The sequence below is a fragment of the Anopheles ziemanni genome, chromosome 3 (assembly GCF_943734765.1).
Source record: "Anopheles ziemanni chromosome 3, idAnoZiCoDA_A2_x.2, whole genome shotgun sequence".
NCBI lineage: Eukaryota > Metazoa > Arthropoda > Insecta > Diptera > Culicidae > Anopheles > Anopheles ziemanni.
The window spans coordinates 19,917,251-19,934,852 of NC_080706.1; the positions used below are offsets into that span (position 1 = coordinate 19,917,251).

At 52.7% G+C, this 17,602-nt stretch overlaps 1 protein-coding gene across 1 annotated transcript in view; it reads right to left on the bottom strand.

The window, feature by feature from the left end:
• Positions 1-2,764: 2,764 nt before the first annotated feature.
• The window catches only part of LOC131288113 (zinc finger protein 395), a 90,555-nt gene continuing 75,717 nt past the window's right edge, over positions 2,765-17,602 (bottom strand). The window contains exons 5-7 of the mRNA XM_058317223.1: positions 4,133-4,230; positions 3,291-3,771; positions 2,765-3,205 (exon numbers count right to left, since the gene is read on the bottom strand). Of these exons, the coding sequence (XP_058173206.1) occupies positions 2,765-3,205; positions 3,291-3,771; positions 4,133-4,230 (1,020 nt within the window). The remainder of the gene's footprint in view (positions 3,206-3,290; positions 3,772-4,132; positions 4,231-17,602) is intronic.

Below are 17,602 nucleotides of genomic sequence, written 5' to 3' on the forward strand. Positions count from 1 at the left end.
CGATCGAACTTTCAGCATCCAGAACCATCTGCCGAGCGAGCAGTGTTGTGTTACAGCTTTACGCCATATTTTCCGAAAGGAGGTTGGCTTTTCCTCTCTTCTTTTTACATAAATATAACAGCGTCCCGGATGTATTATTCATTCCACCACGTCCTTTTACCTAGCACAACGTTTGCTAAAAATTTCGCGTGAAAGGTGTGATCGATAGTTTGTGGTTTTTGTGTTAGTAGTTTTTAGTGCGTTACAAAACTGAAATAGTAAATAGTATCTTTTGCTTCTGCGGGTGTTTGTTTGTTTTGTTTTTCTTCTTGTTTTTGTTGTTGTTTTGCAGCTCTCCTACATTCACTTTCGTTCTCTTTCGCCATTCATTTTCCTCTTTTACCACCATTGCGTCTTCTCGTCTCGTTTGCCTTAATGCAAGCCTTCGCGCGCGTACGGAGTCGATTAACGTCTTAAAGGGATTAGTACTTAGTACACTTTTCCGAGTGTTCCTACTATAAGTGTGTGTGTGTTTTTTTTCTTGTTGTTGTATAGCAATGGGCACCTTCCCCTTCGCCGCACCGAATACTCATTTAACTTATGCTCCTAGTACACATATAGACAGAATTTGCTTTTTTGTTTCAGTAAGAATTATGTTTTTACGAATTACGTTTATACGGATTTGATTCTTTCTTTATCTGCGTAACGTGTATTGGGGTATTGCTTCCCCCTCATTCCACCGTCCTACTTTCGCTTTGCGCTTTCCTTTCCGTCACCTTTTCACGCGCACAGCTCTTCGTTACAGTCGCACACTCCCATCTGCCGCACTTCGTTTCGACTTTTTCGACATTTTGTCTCTCTTTTCGGTTCCCTGCTGCCAAAAAAACTGTCACGGTGTTCGCTGTGTATGTGCAGCTTCCGCGTTTCCTTGCCCTTCATCGTACTAACGGGGTTGGGCTGTCTGACTAACACACGACAAAGAGGAATCCGGGGTTCGCTCAGTTGATTGCATTTGGCCCGGATGTGGCTTAGAGCGTACGTTTCAGTTTGCGCCCCATCAGTCCCTCCTTGGTACCCCTTACCCCGTAGTGCCACCCCGCTGTGGACATTATCATTAGTTTTTTGTTGTTGTTGTCGTTTGCTTTAGTTTATCGCTCATTTTAAACTTATTGGCAGTGGTTATGATTTTTTACTCCGCTGTGTGTGTATTTTGTTTGTTTGTTTTTTCTCTTCTTTTCTACAGATCTTTTTACCATTTTGCTTTCTCCTTAATGGGCTTTTTCTTCCTCCCCTTCCCCAAACCGCACACGGCCGGTGGGAGGATATGACGATCGCTTCGAGATCACCGGGTTCCGAATCGGCGGTTGGAAGCGAGAGACCAGGGAGAGAACCAGCTTGATGGAGGCGCCCGGTAGTTCACTTAAGCCACCCTGCCGCTGGCCATTTCCAGCGGGTTTGCCGCTCGCACACCTTCCACCCATCGCTTTCCACAAGCGTGCCCAGCTGGTGCATCAGGGCTTGGGCGTTTCTTCGTACGGACGGCGTTGGATAGTGTGGTTTGCTCAGAAGAAACGGTTCAGTTCGGGCGCGCCGGAGCGATGGAAGGAACCGGCAGCGGATGATACGGCAAACCCGGCACTTCGGCTTCGCAACCACCAAGGCCACTGCCTTCCATCAAACTGTGGCTCCGGTTTTTTCAGTAAAAGACTCGCTTATTTCACACGATCGCCCGGTCTTCGGTTGGTTAGCTTCGCCATTCGTTTGTTTGTTTGTTTGTTGGTTTTGTTTAAAACTAAATCAGCCTTTGATGTCTTGTGGTTTTCGTATTTCGTTTCTTTTTTTTTGTTTGTTTGTTTTTTTGCTTTACTCAGTTAGTCTCTTCAAGTAATTGTTTTCGCTTCGGTTGATCAAGTTGCTGTTTCGCTCGCTTTAAACGTGTTTGCCACCCACGTACAGCTTCTTCCGTTTGCCGGCCCGCTTGTTCTTGTCTCTTCCCCCAGCCGTTTTGGGACCGGGGTTTGCGCGGGTCTTAAAGTCTTTTAGAATTCGGTTTTACTTACGGTTTATGACGCGCCCGCTGCCTGGTTCCGGGCCGGGTTTTTTCGTTTTTCCCGTGCGGGAGACGTGGTTCGGCACTGGCTCTAAGTTCTAAAATAAAAAACTACACGGCCTGACGACGACGACGAGGTTCGATGTTGCGTGGCATGTGAGTACGAAGACGCTCTGGCTGGGTGCGCTGTAGTACCGGGTCTCTCGGGTTGTCGACCGCCCACGAGATGTCTGTCCTTGAGTGTTGAGATGGTTGCTACCGTTTGGAACTCGCCTGTGTGAGTGTGGATGTTGTTGATGGGCTGGCGGTTTAGACCGTCAGACCCGAGGGACGCGGGCGGGCGTGTGGCGGAGGCTGCGCGGGTTGCGCCAGCGCGTACTGCGGCCCGTTGAGACGATGTTGTTGTTGGTGCTGGTTGGGATGGTGCAGCATCACCGCTTGGGGGAGATGCTGCTGCTGGTGCGCCTGCTGCGGCTGTTGTTGGAGCGGTATCACCTGCTTCACCATGGCGGTGGACGCCAACGACGACGACGACGAGGATGACGACGACGAGGACGAGGACGAGGACGAGGACGAGGAGGACGACGACGATATCCAGTGCTGCTGGGCAGTCGGCGCAGTGGACGAGGGCGTCGCCACCGGTGGGGCCGGCGGCAACTTGAGACTGCTGTTGTTGCTCGGCGGAACTGTTGCTGCTGCTGCTGCTTTGCGGTTGCTGCCGGAGGCCGGCTTGGATCAGTCGCCGAACCGGCTGCAGGCCTTCTTCCACTTGCACTGCGTGCACCACTGGTCCTTGTGGTCCATGCCGTACACCTTGCGGCACTTCTTGTTCTCGCCGCGCGTCCGACGGTTCGGCGACACCGGCGAACGGTGCTGGCCGCCGCTGCCGACGCTGCCCGCGCTCGAGCTCGAGCTGGTGCTGTAGGAGCCGAGCGAGACGGCGCCGGCGCTGGCGGCGGCCGCACCGGCCAGCAGCTGGTGGTAGGCGGCGGTGCCGCTGGTGCCCGTGGCGCTGCCGCTGCCCGGTGACAGCTGGATGTGGCCGAGCTGCTGCTGGTGGTGCTGCTGCTGCTGCTGGGCGGCCTGCGCCTGGTAGTGGTGCTGGTAGTTCGGCGACGGGTACGGATACGAGGCCGACGGGCGGGGCGAGAGCCGCACGTGCTTCTGGGGCGATGTCTAAGAGAGAGAGAGAGAGAGGAAGAGAGGCAGTTAGTCGAGCGGCTCGAGTGGGCGTGTCCCGTACCCCCCCCCGGGTACTTACCGGGCTCACCTGCGACCAGGTGTAATTGTGGTGGATCAGTGGCGAAACGCTGCTGTGGGTATTGCTCGTGCCGTTGGTGCTGCCGTTCGAGCTGCCGGTCCCGTTGCTCGACGCCGACGACGCCGACGATGACGCGCCGTTGCTGCTGAGGGCCGCCACCGTCAGGCCGGCCGGCAGCGGCGGCTTGATGGAGGCCAACTGCTGCGCCTGAAGTTGCTGCTGCTGCTGCTGCTGCTGCTGTTGCTGGTGGGCGGCGGCGGCGGCATGCTGCTGGAGGGCCTGCGTCTGAGACAGCAGCCCCTGCCGGTAGTTGCCAACGATCTGGCGCTGGTACTCCGGGTCCTCGTGCGGCGGGCGGGCCATGTCGCGGTGGCTCAGCGTCGGTGGCGAGGGTGGATTCGGGGCGCTCTCGTCGCTCTCATCCTCGGTTTCGGTGAAGAAGAAGTCCTCCTCGTCGCTGTACTCGTTCGGCTTGCGTGGTCTACAACGAAGGCAAGGGGAGACCGTCATTAGCGGACCGTTTGTTTCACCACGAGACCAACATTTCCCTCGTCCATTGCTATAAAACAACCTCTTCAGAGGCCGCGACATGTTTCACTTATATGCTGACAGCACAGTAGCATCCGTTAAATTTAAAAAATACCGGTTGACATTACCGGTAGAAATATTTTTATAATCCCTCTTTCGTAGTACTCGTCTGTACTTCGTGGAAAACCCTTTGCGGGAATGGAAGCTTTTAGCTAACCGCATCCCTCGTCCGCTCTGGTGCCCTTTCACACTTCACCACGTGGAAGTTCTTTGGAAGGATTTCGAAACCATCGTCACCAAAACCGCCTACTTACCCAAGATGTGCGTTCCTAACGTGTGAAGTGATCTCGGCGCATGTAGAGTAGTTGAGACCACAACCTTTCCAGGTGCATTTAAAGATTCGCTGACTGGCCTGTAAAAGGAGAGAGAGAGGGAGAGAGAACAAAAACAGGATAAGAAAGGGGCTTAGTACAAGTTATCCTCGTGTGGTGTGTTAGGTTCAGTTGTTGTTGTTTTTCCGTTCCGTTGGTGTTGCCATTTTGTCGTCATAAATGATGCCAGGGTTAAGGAGGGTTTTGCATGAACACACAGAGAGAGGGAGAGAGAGAGAGAGAGAGAGAGAGGAAGAACTCGATCCGGCGCAATTTCTTACATGTCGCACTTTCGGCTTGAACACTTGCGTCCTCCGGGCGACGCAAGACCGCGCTGCCATCAACACTTGGCCGCTGGCCATCTTGAGATTGATCGAAATTCCCTCAACACCACCGCACACATACACACACACACATACGCTCGCACGCTCGCAACACTTGGCTTGGCCGTTTGTTCTAGGTTGGTTTTCCGCGAGTGCGTTAATGATTTTTCCAAGCCACCCTGTTTTTTTCCCTTTGTTGGTATGCCTTCCTTGTTTGCTGTTTTTTTTTACATTTGCACGTTTTCCCTGGCTTTTCCCGATCCGCGGGCAGCAGCAGCACGGCACTGTGCTGCGTCGTTGCGGCTCGCGTAGCGTCACGTTACTGCCTGTGCCTACTGCCGACCGTTACAAACACGGTACGCGGCACGGCCTGCTTTCGGCTTCCTAGGGACGCGTCCCCTTCTCCCCATAACCTTTCGCCCCTTGCCCTCCCCGGCCACAGTATCCACCCACGGTTTCGGGCGAAAAGCGAGCGCGAGAGTGAGCGAGCAAGTGTGTCAAGCGTTACTGATGTTATTATGCGCCCACCCGGGAGCCCGCCCGAACTCCTGCGCGCGTCCCGCCCGAAGGCGCCGGAAGCGAACCCATTTCGCTTCGCGGCCCCATCCATCGGGGCTCCGGCTTCGGTTCGGAATGGGAGCCCCTGCGAGTGTGAGTGTTCACCATATCCCGAGTGTTCCCGGTTGGGTTTGAGGGACGGACCGCGAATTTCGCTCCACCATCCACCGACCCTTCCTTCACCGCCCCCCTCTCTCACAAGCTTTCCCCGGGTTGGTGGGGATGTGTGAGGTGGGTGGGTTTTTATTTTCCCTCCCCCATCCCCGTTCGGTTCGGGCTGACCTAGTTTCCAAACAGGAGCTGGAGTAGTAAGGATATGAAGTGGAAAGGAGCCTTTTACATACACCCTGCACCACACGTACAGGAGTCACTCCTTCTCTCTCTTTCTCTCTATTTTTTCACACATGCATTCCCCCCACACCTGCCCTCGGTTGGTTTTATCCCAACTCGCCCGAAATTCCAGTTGTTTACGGTGTGCTACATTGTTTACTTCCTGTTCCGCTCCGGAGTTGCCGCAAAAGGGACGAACCCGAGCGCTCTTCCGACACCTTCCCTAATCCAGCGGCGATTCCTTTAATCTTCCTACACTTGCGTTTGTGTGTGTGCGTAACTAAAGATCCAAAGAAACCTTATTCCCACGGCTTGCTGCTAAGCTGCGTCCCGGTTCGGTGTCCCGGACCTCCCGACACCTTTTGGGGATCAAAACACACAGCCCATGCCGTACATAGGAAGCGCACACTCCCGGAAGCCAGCGGGACCGGGTTTGGGGCGCTGTTGAGCGATATATAACCGGGACCTGGGACCGGGAAGAAGACGAAAGCCGGCGCGGGAGGCAACAATGTAATGTGTTTTTCTTTTCCCGGAGTTTCTGCGCTCCCCCATTCGCTCTTTCTGGATAGGTTTGCCCACAGCAAACTCCCTCTCCGAAGCTGGAGCTGGAGTCGTTGAAGTTTGCCGCGAGTAAAAGAGACCGGAACTGGGACTGGAGCTTCCCTATCCGCACGCAACGCACGCTGGTAATGGTCAGGAATGGGAGGAATCATCCCGAATCGTGCGCTCTCTAGCTGTGGTAGTGTGCTGCAACACACACACACTTTGCACCGATGACCCAGTGAGCCAACCGGGTACACAATGTCCCGATTTCCCACTGGCTCGGTGTGTTGGTGTGTGTGCGATTACAGCGGACCGATTGCGCGCGCTTTCTGCTACAATGTAATACAAGGGATCGGGAAACCCACAAAAACCGGGAACCCGCGACGGCGTTGGGTTTTCCACCGTCCGCTCCGGAGTTCGGGGGACGTACGTTTGTGTTGGTTTCGAGGCTGCCGCTTGTATATACAGAGGGCGTCCGAAAACACATTTCCCGGCATGCTAACAGTGCGCCGGGTACCGGCCGGGAAATCTGCCCCGTCGGTCGGTGTGTGTGTGTGTGTGTGTGTGTTCGGTGTATTTTCCCTCATCCCAAGCCGATGGCGAGCGCACGGAATTAAGTGTTCCCCGCTTTCGTGGCGGCTCATGCGTCACGCGTCGAGTTCGGTCAGCCATGTTTTGGTTTGCACCATCTGTTTGGTGGTCTGAGGTACGGGGGAATGGTTTGAGCGGGGGGCGGTTTTTGGCACTATGTACTAGGTTTCTTTTCTCGCCTGACTGCCAACCATTTCCGGCCGGTTTGTTCGTGTTCGGTGTACGACACTTCCAGGATCTTGCTTGAGATCCGGGAGCCACCTGAAGCCCTCCTCCTCTGGTCACGTCCTCTACGGAGCTTCGCACAAAAACGGACCATCATCCCGCAGGATCATTGGTGGGAACTTCGGTGCTTTCGCCTTCCCGCGGGCTCTGATTATCGATTGACCTAGTTTCGGAACCGAACGCTTACAACAAAGGCCGCGTGTGCGTGTGCGTGCGTACCGCATTCCACTACTATGTACATACCATCGTTCCCGAAAATTTGTTTTTGTTTATAATTTGACGGCTATTTCCTCTTGCCCCGTGGCGTTTCCTTTCCAAGAAGGGAAAACGCTCTGCGCGGATCGCCAGCCAGCGTACGCTTTTCCATGTTCTCCCAACCCTCGGTTGGTCGCTGGTGGTCGAGAATGCTGCTTTCTTATCGCAACCTTTAAACTGCCTCCCCCCGCCCCGTTTGTATGTTGTTCTTTCCGATTAGTTAACGATCGACGAATTTGTTAGCTTTAGATGTTCGGTGCGCTTTGGTTTGATGTTTACTCCCGGGTTCCCGGGAAGTTTTCTTTCTTTTCTCTCTCCGTCACGCTCGAGGGGTTGGGAGGAACCTGCGGCTGGGTGGGGTAGCCCGGGTATTTGATAAGCAGCATGATTATTTATGTCCTATCGCAACATGGACGTCATTCTGGCGTTTACTTCGAAGGCCTCGAGGCAACACCGTTGACCTGCTTTCGCTAGCACCTCTTTTGCCAACATAACCGGGGGGTCGTTATGTTGGGGGGAAGGGGGCCTATGCTGAAGCCCGCTTCCCCCTCTGTCACCCCTGCCCTTGGTGCAGTGGCTTAGTTTTGGTGTTAGCGTAGGAACCAACCCGTAACGGTGGGTAACGCTTCGGTGTTGTAAACTGTTCTACTATGTAGGCTCGAGTGTGAGCGGGAACGAAAAATCGTGAAACATTTTTTGCGATGAAAATGAGTTTAAATACGTAGAGCCAACGCCGGGGAAACATAAAGAAAATATAACCCATAGGAAATGGCATAGGACTGCTGGAGATTGGTGCCAGAAGCACTTTCGCTGTTCCGTTCCGTCCACCTTAGCACACCGGGTTTGCCTATCTTTAGGCGTCCAAACGCTACCGTTTTGCGGCGTACACGGTTGACCCAGTTTTCTTCCTTGTTTGGCATGCACTTCCGCGGAAGCCAGCATCTCACGTTCGACTCCATTATCTCGTTTTATTGCCTCCGGGGACTTGGGTGACGGACAAAAGAAGCATCATCGAAACCCCGGCCCAAAATGTGGTGCCAGCCGTGCCAAATCGAGCGGCGGGAAGGGTCAACGTGGAAAACCAAAATGACTCCAGCAAGCGTCATCAACCACCCAACCACTGCCCCCCCCCCCCCCCCTCGCTCAAATTGTGCACTTCGTTTTCCGGTTCCGGCGGACGAAAGGACTGCCGAAAATATGGGTCAAATGTTTTGCTTCGGCTCGGTCGGCCGTTCTACATTTTCCCCGCACAAAATGGCCGCATATATGTGCATCCATTTTGTGTTGACCATCGACCAGCGGTAATTGGTTGTGTGTGTGTGTGTGTATAGGTTACTGTGTAACCGGGCCATAACTGCACTTCATCTTGCCTGCAAGCCCATTCACAACCGCAACAAATGGCGGCGGCTGCAGTAGGTTTTTTTTGTGTGTGGAAAACGCAGCACAATTTTCGGAACTGCACACCACAGTGTCCGCCAATAGCTTCCTTTCCCCTACGTGCCGCCCGTTGACCTACTTTTGCACGTTAGTAACGAGAACGAAAAGCAATCCTGCGCAAAACACTGTGTGTAACACACACCGTTTAGTGTATAGGTGTTCTTCGTTACCAAAAAAAAAAAAAAAATATACAAAAAGAAAAAAAAAGAGGAGGAAACCAACCCACCATTCGACCCTGGTCAATGTAGATAATCCTTTGAATATGCCTCGGGCGAAGGTAGTACGGCCTTCTCCTTCTCTGCCGAGCGAGGGCGAAGTTGGTTGTAAACACATTTGCAGCAGCTAGCCGAGTTCCTTCTTCCCTGGATCGCCGGCAAAAGACAAAGAAGACAGACTAATCCTCGCTGATCCCTATTGCGGACTTAGCAGTGGGATGGATTTCCCCATTGAAAACCTCCCTGAAGTGTCCCAACCTTATGCTGGGGAACCTCAAAACTTATTCACGATATGGAAGGTTTTTTTCCCTTCCCATACGCAGGTGACACCGTTAAGTGGATTTGGTTGAGTTTATAATGCATGGTTCTTGACAAAATTACAGATTAGCCTGCAACGTCTTCCCCGCCGTGTACCGCACACTGTAATTAATGTGAGCACATCGATCTTAATTAGTGACCATGTGGGAGGGAGGAGAAGCTGTTCCACGTATCTCAGCAGGGGCGGAAGTCCTACGTTTGGCCTACGACCGTTAGCTTAAGCTCGAGCGATAGCTGCCGATGGTGAGCAGGCAGATCGGTTTGACGAAAGACGTTTGCTGCTTCCAGAGGAGTTGGAAAGCGCGGATGAGCCCCGGCCATGCTTCACTTTTTAATAAACCAATTATCCGTAAAACCCACACTCGGCTGGATCGATTCCAAGAGCGTGTCCTTGTCCTAGAAAAAAATAACGCAAACCGGACCCGAGCACGAGATTGAGGGTGCGTTGGATTTAAATCTACCCTTCGATGAAGCGTTTCCAGCCGGGCGGAGGGTGGCGGTGTACCGGGGGTTGGGCTGTCTTTCATTAGGCTAGATTACGCTTTGAAGCGCCATTCTATAATTAGAGATAGGGTTGGAAAATGTTATCTCCCTCGGCTTTCAACTTGAAGCCATTTTCCGGAGTTTTAGGTACGGCATATAATGGACGCTTTACGGATCTGTCGTTTGACAACCGTCACCTTTTCCTTCGGAAAACCCTTACGGTGAAAATGTATCCAATTTGCCAACCCATTGCTTCGCCAGCAGCGCCCATCGCTTATCGCTTGTTGTCGTTTGGAATGGAAAGAAAAATGGTCCGAAATTTTCCCTGACGCATGGTTCGGGGAAATCTGATATACCTGCCGAGATCGGATGTGCGACCGGGGGGACGGAACGCAACGCATTAGTAACAATAAAGGAGCAAAACGCCCAGCAAGTACAAATAATGAACCCCGAGACGTGCCCGACGGTGGCGTTATTTTTCTCGTAGACGATAAGGCGGCGCGCGAAAGGTAAAGTATATTTATTTGCCATATTTGGCCGCCGCTTCTTTTGGAGCTGTGTATGCGTAGCAAACGCAATTACGCGATCATTAGACGAACTGGAGCCACCCAAGGCGGGGTGGAGGAAGAGGATGGCCGGTTGACGGATGAAGGTCGGGGTTTGGGAAACTTCGCGGCGGGAGTAACGACGGGGAAAAACGGGGAGACTTTGACTTTATGTCGCTAAACGGGGCAAGAAATATTGGGCATCACCGAAGGGCAATGGTTCGGAACGGACCCGGTTCGTTTTTCTTCCTCTTTGTTTGACTTGGGAAATTAGAAAACAAAAACGGTTCGCCAAATTTGTGATCCTTTTTCTCGGGTCTGAGCTAAAACGTTCCCGTTTGAATCGACACCCCGCGACTTTCCCATGTAGAAGAAAACATAAAAATATATGCTACGAAAAAGAGCAAAGAAAAACCACCCACTGAAGGTGGCCGAAAACCTCCAAACGTTCTATCCGTTCGATTCGATGGTTCGCCAAAGCCGGCATGTAAACATGCCCCGCGCCACTCTCAAGATTCCATTCATCAGCGAAAGGCTGCCACAAACACACACACACAGCGATGGAGGAGAAAGTAAATAAGTATGTGCACACGCAAGGATAGGCCCGAGGATGTAGTGGGGTGGTTGAAAGTGCGGGTGGAAAATCGATTTTCACTTCCCGCGGGAACATGTTCCTCAACTGACAGCCGAGACGGGCGGGAACCACCGGGTTGGCGCTGGTGGTGTTTATGTATACAAAGAGAATACACAATCAAAACGGGTATCACACAAAAAGGAACCTGTGTGTGGGGGGTGGTGTTGGGCTAGCAAAGGGGGAGGGATACCAACGGCGGGGAGTTGGAATCCCGAGCGCGCGCACTCGACAATGTAGGATGAGTGCGTTACACCAGAGCACGATGTAACGGCTCGTAACGCCGGCAACCGTTGGGAAAATGATCACAACGAAGGTAGAATTTATTTAAAATTTAAATAAAACAAGCAATCACTTTTCGAGCGCATTAAAAGCACCTTTTGCATCCCTTTTGGAGGATCAAAACATTTCCCTTTGGATACATTTTCCCATTATTGTTATTTGCTTCAGCAGTTTAACCGGCTGCCGGTTGCCGGTGCGCAATTACTTCCCAATTCGGGAATACATGTCCTTGATAAAGGGCAGCCGTGTGAGTGTGTGTGACTGTTGGAAAATTCATCTCGCACTCATCATCTCTCCGAAAGGGAATTTTCCCGAGAAAAACAGAGCAAGAAGGGAAATTCGAACCCCGATCGGGCGATGTCATCCTGACACACTCTTCGGAGGGAAAGCACGTACCAGGTATGTGCTAGTGGTGTGCCACTCTCGCTGGTGACATAATAGTGTCACACAGCATCAGAGCACACACACACACACACACACACACACACACACACAGGGGAAGCCAGCAGGAGAAGATTTGTTCCCGTGATCCCGAAACCTAGTTTTCGCACGAAAACGCAGATGATTGCGCAGATGGATGCGAAACCGACGGATGCTCTCTCTTTTTCTCGCTCCCTCTCCCTCACCCGGGTTGGCCCGGTTATCCCGCTTACCCGGTGTTGCGAGTCCTTGCGGGAGATTGGTGTTGGTATTCCGGCCTTCGGATTCGCCGGCACACGAGATTCCGGCAGAAGTATAAACAATTATCCTTCCCCAGAAGGTTGAGCGTGAGCGTGGTTGGTTGTTCGATAGAGAGAGAGAGTGAGAGACCGTAAGGTGTCCTCGCCAATGCCCCATTTCCGGTTCCCATCCGAAGTTCGCACCACTAACACAGTTCCCGCACGGCATTCGGTCGCCGGAAGCGAGAGAACGGCGCGCTTGTTGGAACGCAATGTAGAATTCCTTGCGGTTGGCAACGGCATTTCGTGTCCTGATGACTTTGACTTCGATCGACCGAGCAGAGAGAGAGAGAGCGAGCGAGCGAGAACGGGATCGGTGGATGGAAAAGCTTCCCAACTTGGGAAAGGCAACCCCCCGCCGTAGTTCTATCAAGAAGTGTGTCGAAGGATTCTTGTGGCGAACCCCGTTTGCGGGATTCGTTCGATGCGAAAGCTTTTGAAACGACCGTGTGGGAACGGCGGGAAAGGCCGGGAAATGGTAAGCAAACTTGGTCACGCTCTTCGGAGAGCTTCTCGAGAACCACCGCCTTCGGACGCCTAGGACGAACGATACTTTTCTTATCTTCCTCTTCGAGGTACGCGCTCCAGCTTCTCTTTCCTTTTTGCGCTGGCTCTCGCGTCCGGTTCGGGAGACCCGTGTTCCGAAAATGCGGTTTTACACCTGACCTAGGAGCAGGCTCATCTTACAGCCCGAGGGCCGGAAGTGGATGTCCTTAAGGTGCAAAAGAAAAATGGCAGCAGAAAACCGGGGCGTCAGGTTTCTTGCAGCTGGACAGTGAAAAAAATCACCATCGCTGATTGGAGATTGTTAAAATGGAAGACAATTCCCCAAAATCCCTCAAAGCGGATGACATTTAGTATTTCTATGTTCCGATTCGGAAGATCCTGAATGTCTTACGGTCTTCACGGGCAGCACTCCTTGCATAAGCGTCCCCGTCGTCGTGGTGGTGGCCGTCCCCGGCAGTGGTGGTGGTGCTGGTGGTGGTGGGCAGGAACCGTAGCTGCCAGCGCCGACGACACCGGCAGCGACGACGCCCCCGTAGTGGGCCCCCGCTTCCGGGTACCGGCCCGGCTGGCGCTCCTGCCTCGGCCGCTTCCTGCCTGGCCGCGTCTGGGCACTGGGCGCTTCCGGGGGCCACAGGCCACAGAACGGTCGCACCGGGCGCACTAACGCTGGCAGTAACGCTGTGTCGTACTGGTGACCCGCTCCGTACAGCACCTCGCCCCACATATAAGCGCACACGCTCGCCCCCGGCCCCCGGGAGCTTTCCGTTCCGGGGCGCTCGGGGCGGTCGGGGGTTCCTTCTTCCGGTGCTCCGGTGTTGAGTTCACTTCGGGGGTGCCCGACCTAGTGGCCCGCACATGGTGCTTTGCGAGAAGGGAGTCAGCGGTGCAACTGGCGCGGAAAGTTTCCGATGAACTCCAGCATCCCCCGAATGCGAATTATCGACCTCCTCACGGAATGTCTAACACTTCGTACACTTAAGGATAGAAGACAAGATGTTCCCAGGGTAGCATCAAGCGCTTCGATGGCCACCGCCTTAATGCTTCAATTGATCCACCAAAACCACCGGAAACTGCTAGAGTTTGTCGCCGAAGACGATTTCTCACAGATGTCCAAGCACAAACTAACGGCAAAACAGGGGGAAAACCATTACAACATCACCCGATACAACAAATGTTCACCGACACTGCGATAAAGTCGTCCGTTTCCGTAGCTTGCCAGCGCCGTGGCCGGGAAACGGCGAGCAAGAACCATTTCCATTTGGAATTCACTTCACACTCCCTCCTTCCTCGGCATCCACTCGAGTGGAGTGGATTGATTTTTCACCGACGGATCGGAAAATGCTTTTCTTCTATGCGGGATATCTCTCTTGGCACATCGTTCCGCTGAGGGAAAATACCTTTTCCGGTAAGTCACTGGTTTTCTTCCCGGTTGATCCGGTCAAAAAAAAAAAAAAACGCGAGTTTGGGGGTGTCTGTTCTGGGAGGGTTTTTCCACTTCCACTAAATTGTTGATAGTACTGCCCGCGTTACGCGTAACCTTGTGACCCTGTTGAGCGGTTTTTTTTTCTTATTGTTTCGTAGTTCCGGTTCCTACGGGCAATCCCCCGTCACTCCCACCTTCACCGGTCGCCCGTCGTTGTTGCGTTGTTGGGCGGAGGCGGTATTTTTAGTTGGTTTTTGTTTTGTTTTTTCGGAAGGACCACGAATTAAACACAAAAAACAACCCCCACACGCCGATGGGAAATGGCCGTGGGTTTTTTCCGTTTTCCTTTTCTCTCGCCGGACACCGCGACCGAAACGAATCCGTCACGAAAGGCGCTAGGCGCTACCGGAGCGTACGTACGGCTGACGGGCACACTCTATTGCAGGGAAATGCTACGGTGGCACACCAGACACACCAGCCCGTGTGACTTTTTCCTGTGTCGAGCCAAAGCGCTGGCTCACACTCACTCAGCTCAGTTGTTGGGAATGTTCTCTCCGGTTTTCGGATTGGGTTTCGTTTGGTTTTGGTCTGGTCGTCGGTGTGTGTCCCTTCCTTCCTTCCCGACCCGGGGCCAGTCGGGAAGGGGGGGGGGGGGGGGGGGGGGGTGAGAAGGGAGTTCCTCCCGGTTCCGGCTTTCCCCGTGTCCCGGCCAGCCGGCCGGCCCGGTCGCCTTCCCGTTGGAGGATAAAGCACACACCCTGGTGCACCACCGTCTCCCCCATTTGGTCGCATTTTCCGAGGAACGCTCCAGGTGACACACTGGGCACATCGGCCTGGCTCCCCCATCCGTTTTCCCTAGCCGCCGGTCGGGACTTTCCCACAGCGGGGGGGAAAAGCAAGCCTCTTCCCCCCGCAGTTTCCTACCGACCACGCTGTTGCTTGAAGCTTTCGCGGTAATCCAGCTGTGCGCTTTCCCTCGTCTCGGGCCCGGAAAACTGCACTGCGCAAGCCCACCCGATGGAAAGCAGGCTGAGAGACATCTTTTCTCTCGGTGCTTTCTTGAGAGGAGTTGCACACACACACACACACAAAAAGACTATTCAGTGCTTTCCCAAAACCCACCCCAGCTAAAAGCTTTTCCGCCAAGCACTGCGTTGGAGTACAGGAAGCAGCTGTGTGAAAGCTTCCAGTGCGCCATAAATCTTGCCAATTTTTCCCACATGAGCAAGAGAGAGAGAGAGAGAGAAGGAGATAAAGAGGAACCAACAGCCTCCCCAGGAGAGGAAATCCTTCGGATTCAAAAGCGAAAAAGCTGGTTTTTGAAGCTTTCGCTCAACATTCCGTGCTCTCTTCACACTTTTTCTCCCTCCCTCTCTCTCTCAGTCTTTCTCTCTGTCTATCGGCTGCTTCCGGAACGAAAGAGATTTTAGGGGAGGAAAAAAAAAATAACACAACTACCGACGAGACAAAATGGAAGAATGTTTTTGAGTGTTGTTGCTTTTTGGGTTTTTTTTGTGTGTGTGTGCTGAGCGCCGGTCGCCGGGAAAAACGGGTCACGCTTTTCCCACCACCAGCTGACGGTGTATGACGGCATTGGGTGGATAAGCCGGCGACGCCATGTTTTGCGACGTGCCAACATGGGGAAGCTTTTATCATTATCCCTTACGTCAGACGACGAGGTGGGCTTTCTTCGATCGAGTGTTAAATCGTTGGAAAGCTATACATCAATCAGGGGATCGATTGGGCAACCCTTCAACAAATGGTGGTAAATGACCAAATGGAAATAAATGAATAAAATTAACCAGTTATCATTTTCCGCATCTCTGCGAGTTGAGGACCCAAGCCTGAAGCTTTCGTTCTAGATGTGTTTTGTTTTTTTCCGGGACCATTTTTTTCACCACCGACAAAACAAACCGTGGGTTTCGCCAACGCGTCAAGGTCATCCGGCCTTTTACCGGCCGGTAGCCGGCGACCCATGTGCCTTTTCGCACCCCCCGCACCCTCCGTCCCTTTTTGTTGCGCACGCGCTTCATTACGGGAAGCCCGAATGTTGAAGCTTTCCGTTCGATGCATCGGTGTTTCGCGGGTTTTGTTTATGTTTTCATCCCACTCTCGCGCACTCGCGTCCATCGTTCGGGGCCGGAACGGAAATGACCGTGGGTGCTTTGGTTTCCGCCATTGGAAGCAACACTTCACACCCCGCACACAACGATACGCTGGATGAAAATAGTGTTTCCCCCCCCGTGTTCGACCTCGAGTTGGAGTTCGGCACGAAAAGCGGTCGATCATTTCCTACCACCATCACACGGATCTGCCTTTTTTTATTTACCTGTGTGTTCCTGAGGGAAGAAGTTGAGGTTAAAACATCTCTCACACTCCCCCCCCCCCCCCCCCCCCCCCCCACAGGTTGTGATTGATTGTTGGCCCATCCCGATGATTAATGATTGTCGAGCAGCGGGTGAAAAAAGGGGGAAAAGTGTGCCAAAAAAAAAAGCGTCCGTCCTTTCCTAATCCCAATCCCCAAAACTCGGTGCGTTATTTCCCTGGAGTTATGGTTGGCCGGAAGTGGGAAAGGAAATTGCTTCCTTGCCATCAATACGCTCCAGCGGTGGGGGGGATTGGGGTAAAGGAGCTTTTTGTAACCGCGCACACAAAAATCTCTGGGTATTAGCGAAAATTCAACGTTGAACACAAATCTTAAATTTTCGGTGGACTACAGTTTAAAGTATTTAATCAGTTAGCACGGTACGGTAAAGCGTTTTTCGCTAATCGATCGATTGAATGAAGGGCAAGGAAGGGAGAAGGCTCGTACATTATTCACCACTTTTGCCCTCGAACGAGTCAGCAATCCATCCGGCCGTCTGTTTTCTTTTGCCAACGGCAAGTCACGGTGCGATTGAATTTATTCTGTCATTCTGTTTGAGTTGTGACACTGGGGAGGGTTTGGAACTCCGGTTTTCTTGCCCCCGGGGGGGAAGTCGGTCGATTCAATTCTACGGCACTTCCTTTGCGCTGGACCACGATTTGTCGACATTATTTATAGATCAAATCGGCTGCCGCTTACTATTTGTCATCCGTCATACCGCGTTTAATGTGCCTCAAAAAGGATTTTTTTGTAAATTTTCCATCGGCATCAATTTGGTGATAAGTTGAGTATTTAGTATTTTTGCTACTTGCTTACGACAATTTTGATTCAAAAAATAGTGAACCATTCGATTAGGCTTCATTCCATCAACCAACGCACTAATGAAACGCGACGGCACGTGGGCATCGATTGAGTGAGGCGGTTTTGCAGCGCATTTCAAGGAAGATTTTCCGCTAGCTTAGGAGAAAATTTTCCGCCAACGCCACAGCAGACGCACGCCACCCACGCCCGGCCGACCCGTGGTAGGAGTATCGGGTCGACACTTTATGCACGACAGACACGGAGAACTCACCCACGCACGCAACGATAAAGGCATCCTTTTTGGTTTCCCTCTTTGACGTCGCCAACAAGTGCACCATGGCTGAGGCACCGGGTCGTGGAAGAGATTGTGCTCGTGGGCGCCCTAAAAAACACGTGGCAGGAAGTTGCGTGGGTGTCTAGCTATACGCCTCTTAGGGTGGATTGGAGGAGCATCCCTTCTTGGCTTGGCTTCCTTTCCGCCAGCACCAGGAAACCGAGCCTGGCCGATAGGTGACGGCATACAGCTTTGCGTCAGGATATGACCCGTCTCTACCGGTGAGTTAGTAATAAAGTTATTGTTGCTTTTGCACGCCGCACAAACTCACGGCCAAGGACATGCGAATTGAAGGGCAAAGGAAATGCGTTTAAAAATAAATATCTTAACGTTTGTCTGGGAAATGAATTTCGATCAATTCGTAATAGACTACGGCTTGCGGGAAAAGGATGCTGCGGCGAGAGGAACCCTGGTCGCGTTCCTTTTGCGTACGCACACGCCACAAGTCACGTAATGTAAACAACTTTGCATGACGCAAAGACAAACATGTCCGATACTGCATCACCGTTTTCTGACGGTACGTAGGAC